An 18143-nucleotide genomic window follows, 5' to 3' on the forward strand; every position below is an offset into this window, starting at 1 on the left:
GTAGATCACTGGACCTGGTATAAGGTGTAAGTACCTCTGGTACCCACTACAAACCAGGCCAGCTTCTCACAGAGCACATGGTCAATATTTGTTTTAAAGAGCTGGGTCAACACCTAGTGGATAGCAAGCTTACTGACCCCAGGAAGCTTGCTGAGGGGGCTGACCTCTGGGTCAGTACCAAGAAGGGTGGTTTAGGATCCCTCCAAAAGAGTAAGGGGGAGGCCAAGGGAGACCCTGACAAGTCTTAGGTTCACCTGGAAGTAAATGGTTCCCATATCACTTCTAAGAAGAAGGAGGGAGGTTCTGGTGGGTGTCAGCCCAGGGCACCCTATTTCCAACCTCACAGATTTGATTGTTCCCAGCTATAACACAGGTGAGGGGGTCTCTGTCTGTCCAAAGAAACCACCTACTGGTGGGACCTCTACAGTGGTGGCCAACATAGCCCTAGTCTCTCTTAGTGAGGGAGGGAGGTGGACTCAGAGGGTAGGTGAGTGATTCCTGGTGTTGGGAGTCATCACTTCCAGCAGGTCAAGGAGAATCAGGTCCCTATCACTGCTCTGAGGGACCCTGGGCCAGCCAGACCATGATTATGGAAAGGCAGGTTTCCCCAGAGCAGTATACTGTTCAGGTGAGTAGGGTAACCCAGGCTCAGTGGCAGGTCTTTGTCCATCCTATAGCCCTGGAACCCCTGGAATGGGATAGGGAGGTGACACAGAGAAAGGTCATAGCTAGTTCCCAGATGCCCACTAACTGAAAGAATAGCTAGGATGGGTGCCCACCCAGAGAGCCCTGCAAGCACAGACACCTAGGCATATGTTAGACCTGACAGCCTATGGCCAACATTGAGGTCTTACCTCAACTTTTTGCCCGCCTACCTCCATTTTTCTGATCTCCTTTTTTTGCTGGTTTTAGGACTCTGCATACTTTACACTTGCTAAACAGGGCTAAAGTGATTGTGCTCTTTCCCCTAAATATAGTAACATAGGCTCCTACCCAATTGGCACAATTATTTACCAGAAGTCCCTAGTAAAGTGCACTATATGTGCCCATGGTCTGTAAATTAAATGATACTATTGGGCCTGCAGCACTGATTGTACCAGCCACATAAATAGCTCCTTAACCATGTCTCAGGCCTTCCATTGCAAGGCCTGCATGTGCAGTTTCACTGCCACTTTGACTTGCCATTTAAAACTACTTGACAAGCCTTAAACTTCTCTTGTATTACATACGTCATCCCTAAGGTAGGCCCAAGGTAGCCCATAGGGCAGGGTGCTATGTAAGTAAAAGGCAGAACATAAACCTGTGTGGTGTTTTCACTGTGTTATTGCATGATTTATTGCACAAATACTTTACACATTGCCTTCTAAGATAAGCCTGTAAGTAAAAGGCAGGGCATATACTTATAAGTTTTACATGCCCTAGTAGTGAAAGACACCCAAAGTCAGTTTTCACTATTGGGAAGCCTGCTTCTCTCATAGGCTAGCATTTGAAATTCCTTTATATACTTTTAGGTGGTAATTTCCAATCTGAGAGTCGTGGCATTGTCAAGTTTGGTATGGTTAGAATGGTAGTGAGAAATCCCGCTTGCTGGTGAAGTTGGATTCAACATTACTGTTTTAGAAATGCCACTTTTAGAAAGTAGGCATTTCTCTGCACTTACTGCGCTCTGTGCCTTACAACCTGCCTCCAATCCACATCTGGCCTGTGCTGGTTGACAGCTCCCCTTGTGCATTCCACCCAGACAGCCATAAACTCAGGACTTTCAGCTGCATCGTGCATCTATCTGCATACTGATGGGTCTTCCTGGGCAGGAAGGGTGGAGGGGCTATCCGTTACACTACAAAGGCTAGTGCCCTAACCTACAGAAAGGGTTGATGACAGAGCTCTTGGCAGACAGGACTGGTTGAAAGGAAAACTGGTGCACTTCAAGACCACTTTTTGAAGTTTTCCTTCACTTCAAAGGCACATTTGGGTATATATACTGGGTCTGTGACCCCCTGAAATCAGGCACGTCTGGATGCACAACTTAACTCTGTCAGAGGGACTGCCGTGCTGCCCAAAGGATTCACCTGGACTGCTTTTCTGGAAGGGATGCTTTCCTGCTTGTTGCCCTGCTGCTTGCTGGCCCCTGGCTCTGCTGGAAGGACTCTTCCTTCCTCCACAAGTGCTCTCAAAGGGCTTGGACTAAGCTCACCCCCTGTTATGAAGTCTCAGGACCATCAAAGACTTCATCTGAAGGAGAAAATCCACAGTGCTGGAAAAACCAATGTAACACCTGCAAAATGTAATGCAACAGCTGCAGAATCGATGCAGCACCTGTCTTGCAGCTGAAAAATTGTCACATCACTTGCCAGATCAACACATCGCCTGTTGCCTCTTCACAACATATTTTGGATTTACCACTTAGCGTCCCTGGGTGTCAAAATATACCCACATTGCTCTGAGGAACCAAAGCTTCATGCCTAAAAATTAACCCATCACCTTGCCATGTGGAAAGAAACAACGCATTACCGTCGCCGCAACAGAAAAACTGATGCATCGCTTTACTATCAGATGCATCTTCTCCTCTGCGGCCCACGTGTCATTATTTTTTATGCATCCCAGGTACTATGAGTTAAAAGGATACAACCACTGATTCTTAAGGATTGAGACTGATCTAAACCTTTAAAAGGTGATATCTTGACTTGTGCATTTATTTTTTGCGTTTACACATTGCCTTCTAAGTTAAGCCTGCCTGATCTGTGCCAAGATACCTGAGGGTGAACACAGGATAATTTAGGATGTGTTGTGACTTATCCTGACTAGCATTGTGGTCCCCACTTGGACAGGGTGCATACTGCTGCCAACTAGAGACCCAATTCCTAACAGCATACTAATCTCAAAAGGAGGGTATAGAGGTCGAGTTGGAGTGTTCAGAGAGAGGAAGAACTCACCCTGACTCATTTTCAGCCTCAGGGTATAGATCCTGGGCAAAGTGACCAGTCTTAAGCTACCACCCCATGACTGGTGGGAAGGGGAGTGGAAGAAGGGTACCTAACACCTGGTGCCGTTGCCTCCCACCTTGAGAAACCACAGAGGGCAGAGTCCCCTGGATGGCCTAGGGCCTGGATGTTGACATTAAAAGCTGTCAGTGGCCTCTTTTGATTGTTGTCCTTGTGGACAGAGTTTTCCTTTGGTAGAGGACATAAGTCCATGGGTTGAATGGGACACATCAGTTTGTTGGCCATGGTAGTACTTTCTGCCCTCTGACATGAATCTGTGATCAAATTAAAGTTAGATGCTACACAGATGTGGTCCACAAGTGAAGAGAAGGGTACATTCAGTGGCTCAGGTGTGTGTAGCCCGAGGGATCCAACTGAATTTAGAGGGGCATAGAATTGGCACAGGCCTTTGGCACAGGCCTAGGGTGGGGGGGGGGAGGGTTGAGCTGTGTTGGACCTGGCTGTCTCTGCAGAGTCACCCCCAAACATGTGGGCTTTTACCCTTCACTTTTTGCTGAATTAATTTTTGTTGGCCTTAGGACTCTGTGCAATGTGCCACTGCTAACCAGTACTAAAATGCTTGTGCTCTCTCCCCAAAACATGGTTCAACTCACTTTTACTCAATGGGCATACATACTTTACTTACAAGTCCCTTGTAGAGTGGTATACCATAAGTAATTTATACATTGCCTGTAGGTTAAGTCTGAATGCTCTGTGCCAAGCTCCCAAGGATTTGGCACAGCATAATTTGGTGTTTGCTTGTGCCTTATCCTGACTAGGATTGTGGTTGCTGTTTCACCAGGGCTCACGCCACAATAAAACAACAATGCAGTTTCTAACAAACATGCAGACAATTCACAGATTAATCCCAGTATAAAATAATCAAAGAACTCAAAGGACTGGTTTAGAAGTTGTGGCTTCTTGGATAAATAGCAGATGCCTGAAATCTAACTGAGCACGTAACTGTTGTGGCAACTGTGTGCAGAATACTGATAAACCTTTAGAGCTTCCAAGTGATTTTATCTTCCTTTGCATCACAAAAAATGCATGACACCGTGGTACTATATGGATGGTGAGCTAGCACAGACATTTAAATATATTGAGTTAAAATACCAGAAATGCCTAATGGTTATTTAATTGCTTCACAGGTGAATTGCTCTATTGAATTGACTTTTAAAGAGTTAGATTAAGTAGTTGCAATATGTGCAAACCACGACAGCAGGATTGGTGGTCAATTTAAGGAAATGTGATCATATATTTCCAGAGTTAAATTAACCACACAAATTATTATAGGTGAATTATTTGGTAGCATTCAGCATATGACCACAAGATGTTCTAACGAAAAGCTGTGTAGTAATTACAAATGATAGGAAAATGTGTCTGTCTGCTACAAAGCAAATTCATTGAGAGTTAATAGAACTTCTAAAAACCTCTTTAAATATTGAAGAGGCATGCTGAACATCATAAATATATACATTATTTGTTGCTTCTGGATATTGATTTGGGTGGAACAGAAGTTTTAATATAGTCAGTATATTTAAGCGTGCTGTAATTTTGCCTTTGCTATTGCAGCATACAATTTTACCACAGGACAAATTCAACGGGCTAAAACTGGTAGAATTTGTTTACCGCAAAATAACCCATAAATCTGTAATAATATGCTGAAATCTGTGTGGTATATATCTGTGTGGTATAATCCCAGATTTATAATAACTGTGGTGTCCGTTTTGCCGGTTGTGTAGTTACTAAACTACAATAGTATTTGTAAGTAACAGATTGTATTTCCATTGAGATAACTTTGGCCAGCACATTTATTTTAACCATGGCAAGTTGAAGGGATCCAATCACTTAAAAATTGAGACTTTAAATATAAAAGTACACTTTCTACATATAGGTGGTCATTCTGACCCTGGCGGTCTTTGACCGCCAGGGCGGAGGACCGCGGGAGCACCGCCGACAGGCCGGCGGTGCTCCAATGGGGATTCCGACCGTGGCGGTAAAGCCGCGGTCGGACCGGCACCACTGGCGGGCTCCCGCCAGTGTACCGCCGCCCCATTGAATCCTCCACGGCGGCGCAGCTTGCTGCACCGCCGCGGGGATTCCGACCCCCCCTACCGCCATCCAGATCCCGGCGGTCGGACCGCCGAGATCCGGATGGTGGTAGGGGGGGTCGCGGGGCCCCTGGGGGCCCCTGCAGTGCCCATGCCACTGGCATGGGCATTGCAGGGGCCCCCGTAAGAGGGCCCCTACATGTATTTCACTGTCTGCTGCGCAGACAGTGAAATACGCGACGAGTGCAACTGCACCCGTCGCACAGCTTCCACTCCGCCGGCTCGATTCCGAGCCGGCTTCATCGTGGAAGCCTCTTTCCCGCTGGGCTGGCGGGCGGTCTGAAGGCGACCGCCCGCCAGCCCAGCGGGAAAGTCAGAATTACCGCCGCGGTCTTTCGACCGCGGAACGGTAATCTGACGGCGGGACTTTGGCGGGCGGCCTCCGCCGCCCGCCAAGGTCAGAATGAGGGCCATAATGTACTACTGGCATTAAGTTGCTTCAGACATGAGGTAAAGGATAAGCATAAAGCAGATGATGAACTCTTTTGAATCCATAATTCAGCCAGGTTTAGCTCACAGATTGTTTTCTTTCATACTTAAGATTGCTTTTACTAACATACATTGGCCCTTACTCAATGTGTAGAACACAGGCAAGATATTAGCAAAGAAACAACTATGAGCACATGTTAAAATAAAAACTCAAATACCTTTTATGTGGTTTCTACAACATCCTTATATCATTTAAAAATTTCAGAGTAAGTAAACATTATCTTTGCAAGGAGACATGATGCAATTTGTATATAAAGATTACTTTCTGAATTGCTTATGATTTATAGTTTTAGACACTGATTTATACCTGACACTGCGTTATTGTTTCCAACAGGAATACATGCTTTACCTTCAACGACTGGAGCAGAGATCCGAGGAGCAATTTCTTGAGCATTGGCTGAATCCACACTGCCAGCCACACTGCAACAGAAACATTGCTAACCCTGTTTAGTAAAACCGCCTTGCATATCTATAACTGGAGGGTATGATTTTATTTTTACCAAAAGTTATTTTTGTATTTTATTGCATAATCTTGCAGGTTAGAATAGCAGGGGTCAAATTTCCAGTGATGGATCTGGAAGAGAAAGGTATTCCCTACTTCTAATTCTTTATCAACAGTCTGTGCTTCAATATTTTGATAAGAGTGGAAAATCACATGATACAACACTCTGATGTTGATCATATATTTATTTTTAGATCCTAACCTGTCACTGTCGATACATATTCATGAGTGGTGTAAAATGGGATGACTCTGTGGGATTAATGATCACATTAAAAGGTTGTCCAGACAATTTGGGGGACATAATAGCTGAGTGAACCAGTGCATCAACCTCCAATATTTTTTGTTTTCAAACAGGTCTGAGTATCAGTGGGTAAACTCTGCATCTAATCTCTCAGGGGTCATGCTACACCCTCCAGTTATTAGCACAAAAATGTGTACACAAGTTAGGGGTATTTCTAGGGTAAAATACACAATGCTATGTTTTTTCTCTACGATGTGTCAGATATCAGAAAAGAAATAACAGTGACTGGAGTTACACTGAAAAGGAGTCCTGGCTGAGGCTGGGTGTGTGTTTTTGCACTCTGAGGATTTGCTTTTAGGGAGGATAAAATTCAGTGCTTTATGTGCAAATTACTTGAACTGTTCTGACACCTTTTCCTCTGCTGTTTTCCAGTTCTCTGTTTTCTGTCAGTCTTTGGAATAGTTTATAGTTGATGTAGATGAAAGCTGGAAGATGTGTCCAGAGGTCCTCTCTTTATTCCTGTATGTGCTGCTGCTGTTTCTCTAGCAGTGTACTGATAACAGGGAGAGCTCTGATCTTTAATCAAAAGTTATTACCAGTGATGGGAAACCTAGTGGTGAATAAGTATAAGATAAGTTTAAATATAAAATATGTGGGAAGACACAAATGTCTCATGCCTGTTTGACAAGGGTGACTCCTGGTGTTTACTGATGGGCACCTTGCTATAAGAGTTCCTCTTACAATAGGTAATTTATTGGTGTGATCAAACAATGACAGCCACAACATTCACACAACAGTGATTTACTGCTTCAATAATGAAATAAGGGATGTCGATGATCTTCACTAATGCACTGTATCCTTATTGTACTTAGAGGAGATTACCAGACAAAGCGTTTTCACCAGCAATCATAATCGTGGAATACCTATATGTTCTATTTACAATGAGCACAAGATATGTACCTACCACTATAGCTTTAACAAAAATATTGTCAATCTTACCAGATAAAATTATTTTCTAAGCCAAGAAAAAGTACACAGGATGAAACACATGTTGGCTGTTTCACTCTGAGTAATGTAAATGTCTCTATAACGTGAAAATTTAGGAATGAAATGAATGGGAGTACAAGCAAGCATTTTCATGTGTTATTTTGCTTATCCAAAAGCAGCTGTTAGACCTGGTAGCCTTTGGGTTGTCTATCCCCCAAACCTTGGCTTTCCCTTCCATTTTTTGCTGATCTAATTTTTGTTGGCCTTAGGACTCTGTGCACTTTACCACTGCTAACCAGTGCTAAAGTGCCTGTGCCCTCTCCTTTAAACATGGTAGTATTGACTTACACCCAATTGGCATATTTATTGTACTTGTTAGTCCCAGGTAAAGTGATTCAACATGTACACAGGGCCTGTAAATGCAATGCTATTAGTGGACCTGCAGCACCTATTGTGCCACCCACTCAAGTAGCCCGTTAGCCGTGTTACAGCCCTGCCATTGCATGTGCGCAGTTGTAAACTGCCATTTCAACCTGGCAAGATAAACCTTTTGCCAGGCCCAAACCTTCCTTTTTAATACATATAAGTCTCCCCTAGAGTAGGCCCTACACATGTCAAAGGGTAGGGGGCAGTTTATTCAAAACACGGACATTTACATTTTCCATGTTCTGGTAGTGAAAAATGCAAATTAATTTTTCACTGCTGTGAGGCTTACTGACTCGAACATCTACCTCCAAATAGAAAAAGTTCATCATAATTGTATATATATTGTGTTTTTGAAATCAGTTGCAAGTAAATTACATTATAGAAAAAACCTTGTGTGAATGAAGACATTTACCATCATGAGTCGGTCAGAAAATTTAGAAAACGAAGTACTCTAAATGAAAACAATAGGTGAAAAGCAAGCTTTTGGTACACATTTGGAGCATCAAAGAGAGTGCAGAATGAATTAACCCTCTGAGATTTCTAGCTGCATCAACTACCAGTTGATAAAAACCAAAATACATGTGGCCAATAACTAGTGCTCCAGCCATTCCCCAAGTTGTTTATTAACAGAAATCATCAGGTTGAGCTATTAAGTTTCAAACATTTGGCACTTACCCACCCGCACATAGCCAGCAGTGCTGCTCGGAGTTGATAGGCCTCTTTCTCCCTCTCACCCTTGATTGAAGGCCGAACTATCTATTGCCTGCAGAGCCCTTTCCATGCAACAGATAAGCCCGAGAGGTAAGGCGCAGATTAAATAACAATGTTAAGAAAATGGAATCCTCACTGCACCGATTGGCCTCAGAGGTGAACCAGCTCAGTTGCGCTTCCTGAGGTCTGTTTGCCACAACTTAGGCTATCCAAGATGGTTTTAGGCCATTGATGTTTTTCTCCACTAGCCTTTTCAAGAGGATTTCATGAGCAATTGTGTCAAACGCTATTGGAATAGCTTTCAAAATCAGGGCATAGACACAGCCTTCAGCTACTGCGGACCAAAGATCACTGCTCATTAAGACACTACCTGCCTCAATGCCAGCCTGGTGAATACCCAGTAGACGTTTTCTTCTACAAAAACTTTGAGCGGTGTATGAATCACCCGTTACCATAGTTTGACTAGAAGAGGAAGGAGGGATGTGGCAAAAGTAATCAGAGCTGAGCTATGCTTCTTTAAGTAGCTCTTTGACAAGAAAAGATACTGAGTTATCATTTCTTTGGAATATTCATTTATGCATTCTCTGAGAAGGCATGGTTTCTGCATTCTCCGATTCATCAGAACTGCTAAGTAACATGACTGATATACTTTTAGTGACTTTCCTGCAATTGTTACTCTGAGAGTGTACAACTTTTGAAATATGTCATTTCATAGAATCCATTTTGGTGCTCTTTGGAAGTCGACATATTTAAACATGTTTGCCCTCGCCTCATGCGAAGTTGTTAATGCCTTATGAGTTGGGGGGGGGGGAGGATTTAACCCCTGTTAGTTTTGCTCCCTGCAATTAAGAGCTTCAAAGAAACGTGATGAGGTGAAGATAATTAACAGCTGCTTAGACTCAACTGCATGTGGGCGATAAGGCTATAATCTCTCACCCCCTCAATCCTAGCCAAGGATACAACAATCGCTTGGCCCTGGAAAAGAGAGACGTTGTTACTAATTTTTCATGAGATATGAGGTGTTCTCTTTTAGCTGTCTTATCTTGGTACTGTTTAATTGTTTTTATTTGTGGACAGCGTCATTGCTTCATGGCGTCCGTGGGAAAAAGAAAAGCAAATGGCTCCCACGTGGGCAAAGAGACTCCTAATAAGCTTGCACCTTCTGTTACAACTACCCATCTTCGGTCCTGGGCGCAATCGACTCGGAAACAGGCAGGTTCGAGCATCAATTAGACGCTGTGCGCTGCCTCTCTCTAGAAGTACCCAGTCTCACAGACCATCTGATCAATCATCCGCTTCACCCCCTAGTTTTAATGAGGGTGGGGAGGACAATCAAGCACACATTGCTTGTTCCACTTCAGCAACTATAACTGATAATATCAAAGGAATGTCTAGTAATCCTTGGGTCGAGCCGAATACCCTGGCAGAGGTTGTGGAAATAGTTGCCGCTATACACTCACATCCAATGCCCACCCCCCATCCAAAACACCTAGGAAGTCATCCCAACATGCGAAGAAACAGAAAATCACCTTGATGTCCCTTTGCCTGCTCCTAACCCAGGTTGTTTAGCGTCCTTAAAGGCACACTGGGAAGGAATTGTTTACAGACTTTTTAAAAGACCCTTGCAATAAAGTGATGGAGAAGCTACTAGATAAGTTGAACTCTCTGCATTCGGATATTTGTGAGCATATAGATAAGGGTATTGAGAAGATTCTGGCTTCTATCCACAATTTAGACCCCACTACGTGAGTTGAATCGCCACCTGCAGATCGCAATCAAGTTATTCTTGTTATTACTCGAAAAGGGCCGGCCATGAATGAGATTCCACTCTCAAAGGAACATGGGATGTCATCAATTGTGGAGGGTGCAGTGCCTTTATTACCACCTAGGAATAACCTAGAGCCAGATTGCGTGAGTCTGGGCCAGGGTCGTATGCCTCAAAATGGATGTCAGCCTTCAAATAGGTACCGGCTTAGCTCAAACACCCGGCCCAGTAGCCTGCATTTGCCACCGTAATGTACACTATGGCCCATATTTATACTTTTTTTGCGCCGCGTTTGCGTCATTCTTTGACGCAAAAGCGGCGCTAACTAACAAAATACAATTGTGTTTTGTAAGTTAGTGCCGCTTTTGCGCCAAAAAGTGACGCAAACGCGGGGCAAAAAAGTATATATATGGGCCTATATGTTCTAATTCTAGATCAACTTTCACCCCCTCACCAAATACAAAAGAATCTTGGCAGGATTTAAAATACAGGTGATGCATTGGCTGAGGACTAATTCTGGCTGCTCCTGTGATCTTGATAGTTAAATTTTAACAGTAAAAAGAGTCACATTAGTTGGTCATTACCCTAAATTTACTGATGGCGACTGACTGGTGGTAAATTTTAGAAATCCCTCCCTGGTCAAGAAGTTACTGGGTGTGTTCGGATACTGACTCATATCAGGGGTAAGATCAGGGCTCTACCCCTAGGCTCCTATTATAAACCTTGTTGTGTACATAGTTGTGTCCCCATGGCTTTCAACACTCCTGTCCCCAAGATACATCTCAGAGAACCACGATTTTACCCCTCTGTCCCCTTGCAAAATCATTTTGAAGGCTTTCAAGATTTGCAGGATATCAACTGACACCCTGTGATGATTACACCTACACAGTCAACCTGGCAAAGGTCTCTCCCAGAGTCTTTTCCCCCCAATTTGTCTGGCACGCTTTTAAATCTAGCGGTTCATGAATGCTTGAAGAGGGATCCTCAAAGTAAGATGTTCAAGAGATTCCCCCCCCCCATAACCTCCATGCCCTGTACCCTCCTTTCATGGAATGTGGCAAATATACAAACACAATTATCAAATGATGACTGGATCTCATTCACTAAGGGTTTTGACATAATGGGGGTCATTATGACCCTGGCGGTCGGCTCTAATGTAGCGGTACTACCGCCAACAGGCTGGCAGTACTTACCACCACATTATGACATTATGAAGCCAACCCGCCAATGTACCACTCCGACAGCCATGGCGGTAGCAGCTGCCGGGCTGGAGATAACCATCTCTGGTCCGTCGGCCACCATTGTGCCACCGGCAGGATGATGTCCCTGCCTACCGCCATGGTTTTCGTGGCGTTCGTAATGCCACGAAAACCATGGCGGTGGACCCTATCAGTGACAGGGAATTCCTTCCATGTCACTGATAGGAGGCCCGCTCCCCCTATACCTCTCCAAACACCCCAAACCCCCTTACATCCACGCCCCCCCATTCACACACACACACACATGAAGGGACACACTCATTCACACATACATACACGCATGCATTCATCCATTCACGCACACATCTGCACATACATCAAAACATACACGCATTCCAATTTCCATACACAGATGAACACACTCTTCCATACATACACACACTCACATTTCCATACATACACGCACTCACAAACATTAATACATGCACGCTCACAACACAAAACACACAATTGCATTCACTCACACACTCACATATACATGCACACACCCCCACACACACAACACCCCCACCCCACTCCTCTGTCAGAGACCCGACTTACCTGGATCCAGGGGGTCTTCCGGCAGGAGACAGGACGGGCACTGCTACCGCCAGCAGCGCCTGCCAGCAGAACACTGCCAGGCCGTATTATTTGACATAATCCGTCTGGCAGCGGTCTACTGGCGTGGCGCTGCTGGTGGTACCAGCGCCACCTTACCGCCATCTGCCAGTATGGCCACTGCCGGATTTCCCCCCTTCTTGTGGCGGAAATCTGCTGTGGTCATAATAATATGGCGGACAGATGGTAGCCGCGACAACGCTCTTTTGGCCGCCATCGCCGCTGCGGTAGGCGGCATTTACCGCCAATCTTAAAATGAGGGCCAATGTGTCTTCAGGAGACCTGGGCCACCAAAAATTTTTATGGGAATGATTTCCACTACTTTTTTACTGCAGCAATTCCCTCTCCTTCAGTGAGGGTAAAGGGTGGTTTCGCTTGTTTGATTTCAGTTAAATTTACAAGTATATACGTAAAAGATTTTAATGCTCCACTTCCTGGTTTCAAATACAGTTTCTGTCAGGGCTGCCTATACACCTGCTGATCATCAATATTTATAACATTTTTTATCACTATTCATCTGAAGTCATACACTTTCTTGCTGACTATATGATAAATTTGAACTGTAATATAGTTTCTTGGTGTAGGTGAGTAGGCACTTTTAACTGTACCCTTTACCCATTTAGTTGGATCAGGATCTGTGGCTTTGGGGACATTACAAACCTAGAGGTGACTCATTTTAATCACACTATTTATGGGGATGCAATTAACAATATGATATAGAAATATGATCTTCTCTTCACAGGGGAGTGTGGCTGGGCCACTTCCAAACTCTGTCCATCTTTTACAGGGGGAGGTACACACAGCACTATAGATTTTATCCTGGTTTCTAAAACATATAGCCCTCTGGCATCTCAGTTTAGAATTCTAAATTGTGCAAGTGATCACAATCCACTAGTGGTGACTTTTGAATATTGTGCTTTCAGCACAGATTTCAGCAAGGAGTTGACCCCTATTACCTTCTCTGCCAATAGCGGATTCCACATTAATTGGGCTTGTATTAAACTGCCTTCCTTTTTTAAGTCTTTAGTATCCCAAAATTTCAATTTAATGAGTAAATATCTAGAAATTAGTGAACCTGCTACTCAGATAACTAAGAACTTTGCTAGCCTCTCCCACTTGGTTTCAGTAGCACTGACCGCAAAGCACAAACCTCGCTCCCCACCCCCCATCATTGGTTCAGTTTGGCATGCTCTGAGGCACATAGGGCTCTAAAGACAGCCCTGATGGCCATCCCAAGAAATCATGAGATTTTTAAGCAGGCAAGGTCATCGTATAAAGCAACTTTTCTGGCCAGGAAGATCGAACTCAGACCGACAGCTTGAGGGCAGGAGAATTAAAGGACTCAAACTTATTTGGCAGGTGATAAACTGTTTTCTGTTTTCAGCTGGTCCTCTGTCTAATATTGACTGTGTTATTTCACCTGATGTGTGAGTTTCCCACTTTTCTGTGGTTTTTAAGTCTAAGGCAGATCGGGTAGGGGACCGAGGGTAAAGTCATTAGTTGATCATGGTAGTATAGTTGTCTTCAGCTTGTCCATTAATATAGATGATGTTACTTTGGCAATTAGAAAAAGTAAAGGGGGTAAAGGCCCGGGACAGGATGGTGTCCCCTTGGACTTGTTTAAAGAAAATGTGGAACTTTGGGCCCCACTTCCCACAAATAATTTTTTGCTGCAATAACAGACGCCCTTCTGCCCTTCTGGAAGAAAGCAGTTATTGTACCTATTTTTAGGAAAAGGGGGATATCAAATCCATTTTTTTATCATCAAATATCTTCACTAGATTCAACTGTTAAGAAATTGGGGAGGATTAGCCATCTGCGAGGACTGTGGTCAATTTGAACCATGAAGTGAGTACCAAAAAGGTATAGTCTCAACTTCTTCAGGGACCAGACCACAGCAAAGGCCTCCCTCTCAATGGCACTCCAACGCTGCTCCCTGGAAAGTAACCTCCTGCTAATAAAAGCAACAGGCTGGTCAAGGCCATGATCATTTGTTTGGGACAGGACTGCTCCTACCCCATGTTCAGAGGCATCTGTATGCACAATGAACTGCTTAGAGTAATCTAGAGCTTTCAAAACTGGTGCTGTACACATTGCTTGCTCCAGGTTGTCAAAGGCCTTTTGACAGTCCACGGTCCACTTCACTTTCTTGGGCATTTTCTTGGAGGTAAGTTCTTTAAGAGGTGTCACTGTTGATCCATAACCCTTCACAAACCTCCTATAGTACCAAGTCAAGCCAAGGAATGCCCTGACTTAAGTCTGGGTTTTTGGAGCTACCTGGTCTTGAATAGTCTGGATCTTGGGTTGGAGTGGCTAAACTTGACCTCCACCTACAAGGTGACCCAAATAAACCACAGTACCCTGCCCTATCTGACATTTAGATGCCTTGATAGAGAGGCCTGCGGCTTGCAGGGCCTGCAAAACCTTTCTCAGGTGGACCAGGTGATCCTGCCAGTTGGAGCTAAAGACAGCAATATCATCAAGATAAGCTGCACTAAAGGACTCCGTGCCAGCAAGGACTTGATTCACCAACCTTTGGAAGGTGGCAGGGACATTCTCTAAGCCAAAGGGCATCACAGTAAACTGGTAGTGCCCATCAGGTGTAGAGAATGCTGTTTTCTCTTTTGCTCCTGGTGCCATTTTTATTTGCCAGTACCCTGCTGTTAAGTCAAAGGTACTTAAGTATTTGGCAGCACCCAATGTGTCTATAAGTTCATCTGCCCTTGGAATGGGGTGTTTAAGAATGAAAGGTCAAAGAAAGGGGGAAGTAACCTAGACTTCTGCGGTAAACTGGATAATTTAAAAAATCTCCGTGTACAAATAATCAAGGAAAATTTATTACATCATATATTTCTTTAAACATATTATTCCAGACATCTGCATGTAAATTTCTTTTAAACATGTCATTCCATATATCAAAATTACATTCATCTAGATAGGTGCTCCTAATAAAAAACAGTGAAGGTGCTGAGGTGCAGGTGAGTGAAGGTGATATATATACAGTATGTGCAAGAAGTGGTCAGAGGAAATTTCTTTGGAAAGGTAGTGGCTCCTGTGTTCAAAGAAGCCCTGGTGGATGTCCCAGGGTCTAAACTTATTCCGTAGAAGGTCGCAATGCCAAAGAGTGCCTGTATTATGTAAGGCTCATATGTTGAGTATAATGCTGATTCCAGGATTCTATGTTGATCAATTAACCAGGAGCGCCGGAAACCTCAGGGGCTCAAGGTATTTATTGCTTCTGTCACTGCCAGCCAACTGCTGTGCGTGTCGCAGTGGGGACCGTAGTCCAAATTGATTAGAAAATCTCTTCGATCGTACACGATGTTTCGTGTAACATAAAGCCGTGGCACGTCGTGTGTGCCCTTGGAATGGGGTGAGCATCTGTCTTGGTGACAGAGTTAAGCCCTCTGTAGTCCACACACAACCTCATCCCTCTCTTGCCATCTTTTGTGTGAGGTTTGGGGACCAAGAACACTGGGCTAGCCCAGGGACTGTCAGAGTGCTCAATCACTCCCAACTCCAGCATCTTGTGGACTTCCACTTTGATGCTTTCTTGAACTTGATCAGGCTGTCTACATATTTTGATTTTGACAGGCATGCTGTCTCCTGTGTCCACATCATGGGTACACAGGTGTGTCTGACCAGGGGTTAAAGAAAAGAGCTCAGCAAACTGCTGGAGGACTTGCCTCAAGTCAGCCTGCTGTTGGCCAGAGAGGGTGTATGAATAGATCACTCCATCTACTTGCCATCCTTAGGGTCAGTGGAGAGGAGATCAGGGAGAGGTTCACTCTCTGCTTCCTGGTCCTCATCTGTAACCATCAACAGGTTTACATCTGCCCTATCATGGAAGAGTTTGAGGCGGTTAACATGGATCACCCTCTTGGGGGTCCTGCTACTGCCTAGGTCCACCAGGTAGGTGACCTGACTCTTCTTTTCTAGCACTGGGTAAGGGCCACTCCATTTGTCCTGAAGTGCCCTGGGAGCCACAGGCTCCAGAACCCAGACTTTCTGCCCTGGCTGAAACTCAACCATAGCAGCCTTTTTGTCATACCACATCTTCTGGAGTTGTTGGCTGGCCTGAAGGTTTTTTCTTGGCTTTTCCATGTACTCTGCCATCCTTGAACGTAGGCCTAGTACATAGTCCACCACATCTTGTTTAGGCTCATGGAGAGGTCTCTCTCAGCCTTCCTTTACAAGAGCTAGTGGTCCCCTAACAGGGTGGCCAAACAGAAGTTCAAAGAGTGAAAACCCTACTCCCTTCTGAGGCACCTCTCTGTAGGCGAAAAGCAGGCATGGCAAGAGGACATCCCATCTCCTTTGGAGTTTTTCAGGGAGCCCCATGATCATGCCCTTCAATGTCTTGTTAAATCTCTCAACAAGATCATTGGTTTGTGGATGGTATGGTGTGGTGAATTTATAAGACACCCCACACTCATTCCACATATGTTTCAGGTAAGCTGACATGAAGTTGGTACCTCTGTCAGAAACCACCTCCTTAGGAAATCCCACTCTGGTAAAAATACCAATGAGTGCCTTGGCTATTGCAGGGGCCATAGTGGACCTAAGGGGAATTGCTTCAGGGTACCTAACAGCATGATCCACTACTACTAGGATATACTGATTCCCTGATGCTGTGGGAGGTTCAAGTGGACCCACTATATCCACTCCCACTCTTTCAAAGGGGACCCCACCACTGGAAGTGGAATGAGGGGGGACTTTGGATGGCCACCTGTGTCACCACTGGCTTGACAGGTGACACAGGAGGTACAAAACTCCTTCACCTTCTGGGACATATTGGGCCAATAGAAATGGTTGACTAACCTCTCCCATGTCTTGGTTTGTCCCAAATGCCCAGCAAGGGGAATGTCATGGGCTAAGGTCAGAATGAACTCCCTAAACTCCTGAGGCACTACCACTCTCCTAGTGGCACCAGGTTTGGGATCTCTTGCCTCAGTGTAAAGGAGTCCATCTTCCTAATAGACCCTGTGTGTTCCACTGACATTTCCCTTTTCTTGCTCAGTTGCTTGCTGTCTTAGGCCTTCAAGAGAGGGACAAGTTTCCTGCCCCTTGCACGACTGTTCCCTTGAGGGTCCCCCTGGGCCCAAGAGCTCAACCTGGTAAGGTTCCAGCTCCATGGACTCAGTTCCCTCAGGGGATAGAACATCTTCCTGGGAAGAGAGGTTCTGTTTCTTGTGCTGTGCTGAAGCTGGTTCCCCAGTCTTCTTTCCTTTTCTCTTGGAAGGTTGGGCCATTATTCCAGACTCCAACACTTCTTTTTCACCCTGAGCCCTGTACTGTGCCCCTGTCTTCACACACACCAGTTCAGGGATACCCAGCATGGCTGCATGGGTTTTGAGTTCTACCTCAGCCCATGCTGAGGACTCCAGATCATTTCCAAGCAGACATTCTACTGGTATAGCAGAAGAGACTACCACCTGTTTCAGGCCAATGACCCCTCCCCATTCTAAAATTACCATTGCCATGGGATGGACCTTAGTCTGACTGTCAGCATTGGTGACTGGATATGTCTGTCCAGCCAGGTATTGTCCTTGGGAAACCAGTTTTTCTGTCACCATAGTGACACTGTCACCTGTATCCCTCAGGGCTTTTACTCTAGTCCCATTGATTAAGAGCTGCTGCCTGTATTTTTGCATGTTAGGCGGCCAGGCAGGAAGTGTGGCAAGGTCCACCCCACCCTCTGAGACTAATGTAGCTTCAGTGTGAACCCTGATTTGCTCTGGGCACACTCTTGATCCCACCTGGAGACTGGCTATTCCAGTGCTAACTGGAGTAGTAGTTGTTGTGGAACCTTTCTTGGGACAGGCCTTGTCTCCAGTTTGATGGTCATGCTGAGTACAGATGCAACTCAAGGCCTTTTTGGGATCATAGTTTTTACCCTTATACCCAAATGAGGATTGTGAAGAGGCTTTGGACCCACCCTCCTGAGCAGGTTTTTGGGGTCCTGTAGAAGACTCTTTACTTTTTCCATTGGATGTCTCAACACTCTTCCCCTGGGGAGGCTTCGTGACCCATTTCTTTTGGTCACCCCCTATGGAAATCTTGTTCACCCGAGT

At 44.9% G+C, this 18143-nt stretch overlaps 1 protein-coding gene across 1 annotated transcript in view; it reads left to right on the plus strand.

The window, feature by feature from the left end:
- Window positions 1-18143, plus strand: part of C7H17orf67 (chromosome 7 C17orf67 homolog) — a 170831-nt gene that overhangs the window by 133923 nt on the left and 18765 nt on the right. The window contains exon 3 of the mRNA XM_069202024.1: window positions 5916-6063. Within this exon, the coding sequence (XP_069058125.1) occupies window positions 5916-6032 (117 nt within the window). The 3' untranslated portion in view covers window positions 6033-6063. The remainder of the gene's footprint in view (window positions 1-5915; window positions 6064-18143) is intronic.

The sequence above is a fragment of the Pleurodeles waltl genome, chromosome 7, assembly GCF_031143425.1.
Source record: "Pleurodeles waltl isolate 20211129_DDA chromosome 7, aPleWal1.hap1.20221129, whole genome shotgun sequence".
NCBI classification, from domain to species: domain Eukaryota; kingdom Metazoa; phylum Chordata; class Amphibia; order Caudata; family Salamandridae; genus Pleurodeles; species Pleurodeles waltl.